Source organism: Scyliorhinus torazame, chromosome 15 (assembly GCF_047496885.1).
Source record: "Scyliorhinus torazame isolate Kashiwa2021f chromosome 15, sScyTor2.1, whole genome shotgun sequence".
Lineage (NCBI taxonomy): Eukaryota > Metazoa > Chordata > Chondrichthyes > Carcharhiniformes > Scyliorhinidae > Scyliorhinus > Scyliorhinus torazame.
Genome location: NC_092721.1, coordinates 208,021,496 through 208,023,424, shown reverse-complemented (window position 1 = coordinate 208,023,424; position 1,929 = coordinate 208,021,496). Strand labels below are relative to the sequence as shown.

At 64.5% G+C, this 1,929-nt stretch overlaps 1 protein-coding gene across 1 annotated transcript in view; it reads right to left on the bottom strand.

Annotated features, from left to right (window-relative positions):
• Positions 1–461, bottom strand: part of LOC140392168 (cholecystokinin receptor-like) — an 84,499-nt gene extending 84,038 nt beyond the window's left edge. The window contains exon 1 of the mRNA XM_072477538.1: positions 214–461. Within this exon, the coding sequence (XP_072333639.1) occupies positions 214–397 (184 nt within the window). The 5' untranslated portion in view covers positions 398–461. The remainder of the gene's footprint in view (positions 1–213) is intronic.
• Positions 462–1,929: the final 1,468 nt, after the last annotated feature.

Here is a 1,929-nt window from a genome sequence, read left to right as displayed (position 1 = left end):
ACACACAGTCACACACACAGACACACACAGTCACACACAGACACACACACAGACACACACAGTCACACACAGACACACACACAGACACACACAGTCACACACACAGACACACAGTCACACAGACATTCCCACAGGGCCGTGGATTATGACCAGGCTGGGATTGCAGCTGATTCTGCCCGTACCAGTTCACACACTCACACCGTATTCTCTTACCCATGAAATAGGCAGTGATTTTACACATTGCCTGTCCAAAGATGAAATCTCCCAGCAGGTTGGGGATGAGGGTGAACGGCATACAGAAAATAGCGACCATCAGATCACTGAGGGCCAGGGACAGAAGGAAGGAGTTAGTCACTGTTCGCAACCTCTTGTTCAGAATCAGCACCAAAATAATCATTGTGTTCCCAAAAACACTCAGCAGGAAAATGATGGAGTAGAGCAGGATTCTCACTGTGTAATCCAGATCTGTAAAGACAAGACAATCAGCAATCAAACTGCTATTAATCAGAAACAACCGCGCTCTGGGACAGTAACATGAGAAACAAACACGCATTTCAGTCTCACAGTGCGACAGACTTCACCGTCAATCACCCCACCCCCCAATCCCCCCACCCCCACCAATCACCCCACCCCCCAACCCCCCCACACACCCAATCCCCCACCCCCCAACCCCCCCACACCCCCCATCCCCCCTCACCCCCCATTCCCCCCCACCCCCAATCCCCCCCACCCCCAATTCACCCCCCACCCCCAATCCCCCCACCCTCCAATCCCCCCCTCAGCCCCCAACCCCCCCACACCCTCCAACCCCCCACACACTCCAATCCCCCCCACCCCCAATCCCCCCAAACCCCCCCTACCCCAATCCCCCTCACCCCCCAATCCCCCCTCACCCCCAAACACCCCCCACCCCAATCCCCCCTCACCCCCCAACCCCCCCACACCCCAATCCCCCCACACACCCCAATCCCCCCTCACCCCCCAATCCCCCACACCCCCCAATCCCCCCTCAGCCCCCAACCCCCCCACACCCCAATCCCCTACACAACCCAATCCCCCCTCACCCTCCAACCCCCCCCACAACCGCCAATCCCCCCTCATCCCCCAACACCCCCACACCCCCCAATCCCCCCTCAGCCCCCAACCCCCCCACACCCCAATCCCCCCACACAACCCAATCCCCCCTCACCCTCCAACCCCCCCACAACCGCCAATCCCCCCTTAACCCCCAACCCCCCCCACACCCCCCAATCCCCCTCAGCCCCCAACCCCCCCACCCCCCAATCCCCCCTCACACCCCAACCCCCCCACCCCCCAATCCACCCTCACCCCCCAACCCCCCCACACACCCCACCCCCCCACACCCAAACCCCCCTCACCCCCCAACCCCCCCACACCCCAATCCCCCACCCCCCCAACCCCCACACACACCCCAACCCCCCCCACCCCCACCCCCCCCACACCCCAACCCCCCCACACCCCCCAACCCCCCTCACCCCCCAACCCCCCCACACAACCCAATCCCCCACCCCCAAACCCCCCCATACCCTACCCCCCCCACCCCCCAATCCCCCCACCCCCCCACACAACCCAATCCCCCACCCCCAAACCCCCATACCCAACCCCCACACCCCACCCCCCAAACCCCCCACACCACCCAACCCCCACCCCCAACCCCCATACCCTAACCCCCCACACCCCCCCAACCCCCCCCACACCCCACCCCCCCCCACCCCCCCAACCCCCACCACCCCAACCACCCCACCCCCCCAACCCCCCCCACCCCCCAACACCCCACACACCCCCAAACCCCCCACACCCCCCACCCCCCCACACACCCCACCCCCCCACCCCCAAACCCCCATACCCAACCCCCCACACCCCCCAACCCCCCCACACCCCAACCCCCCACCCCCCCAACCACCCACC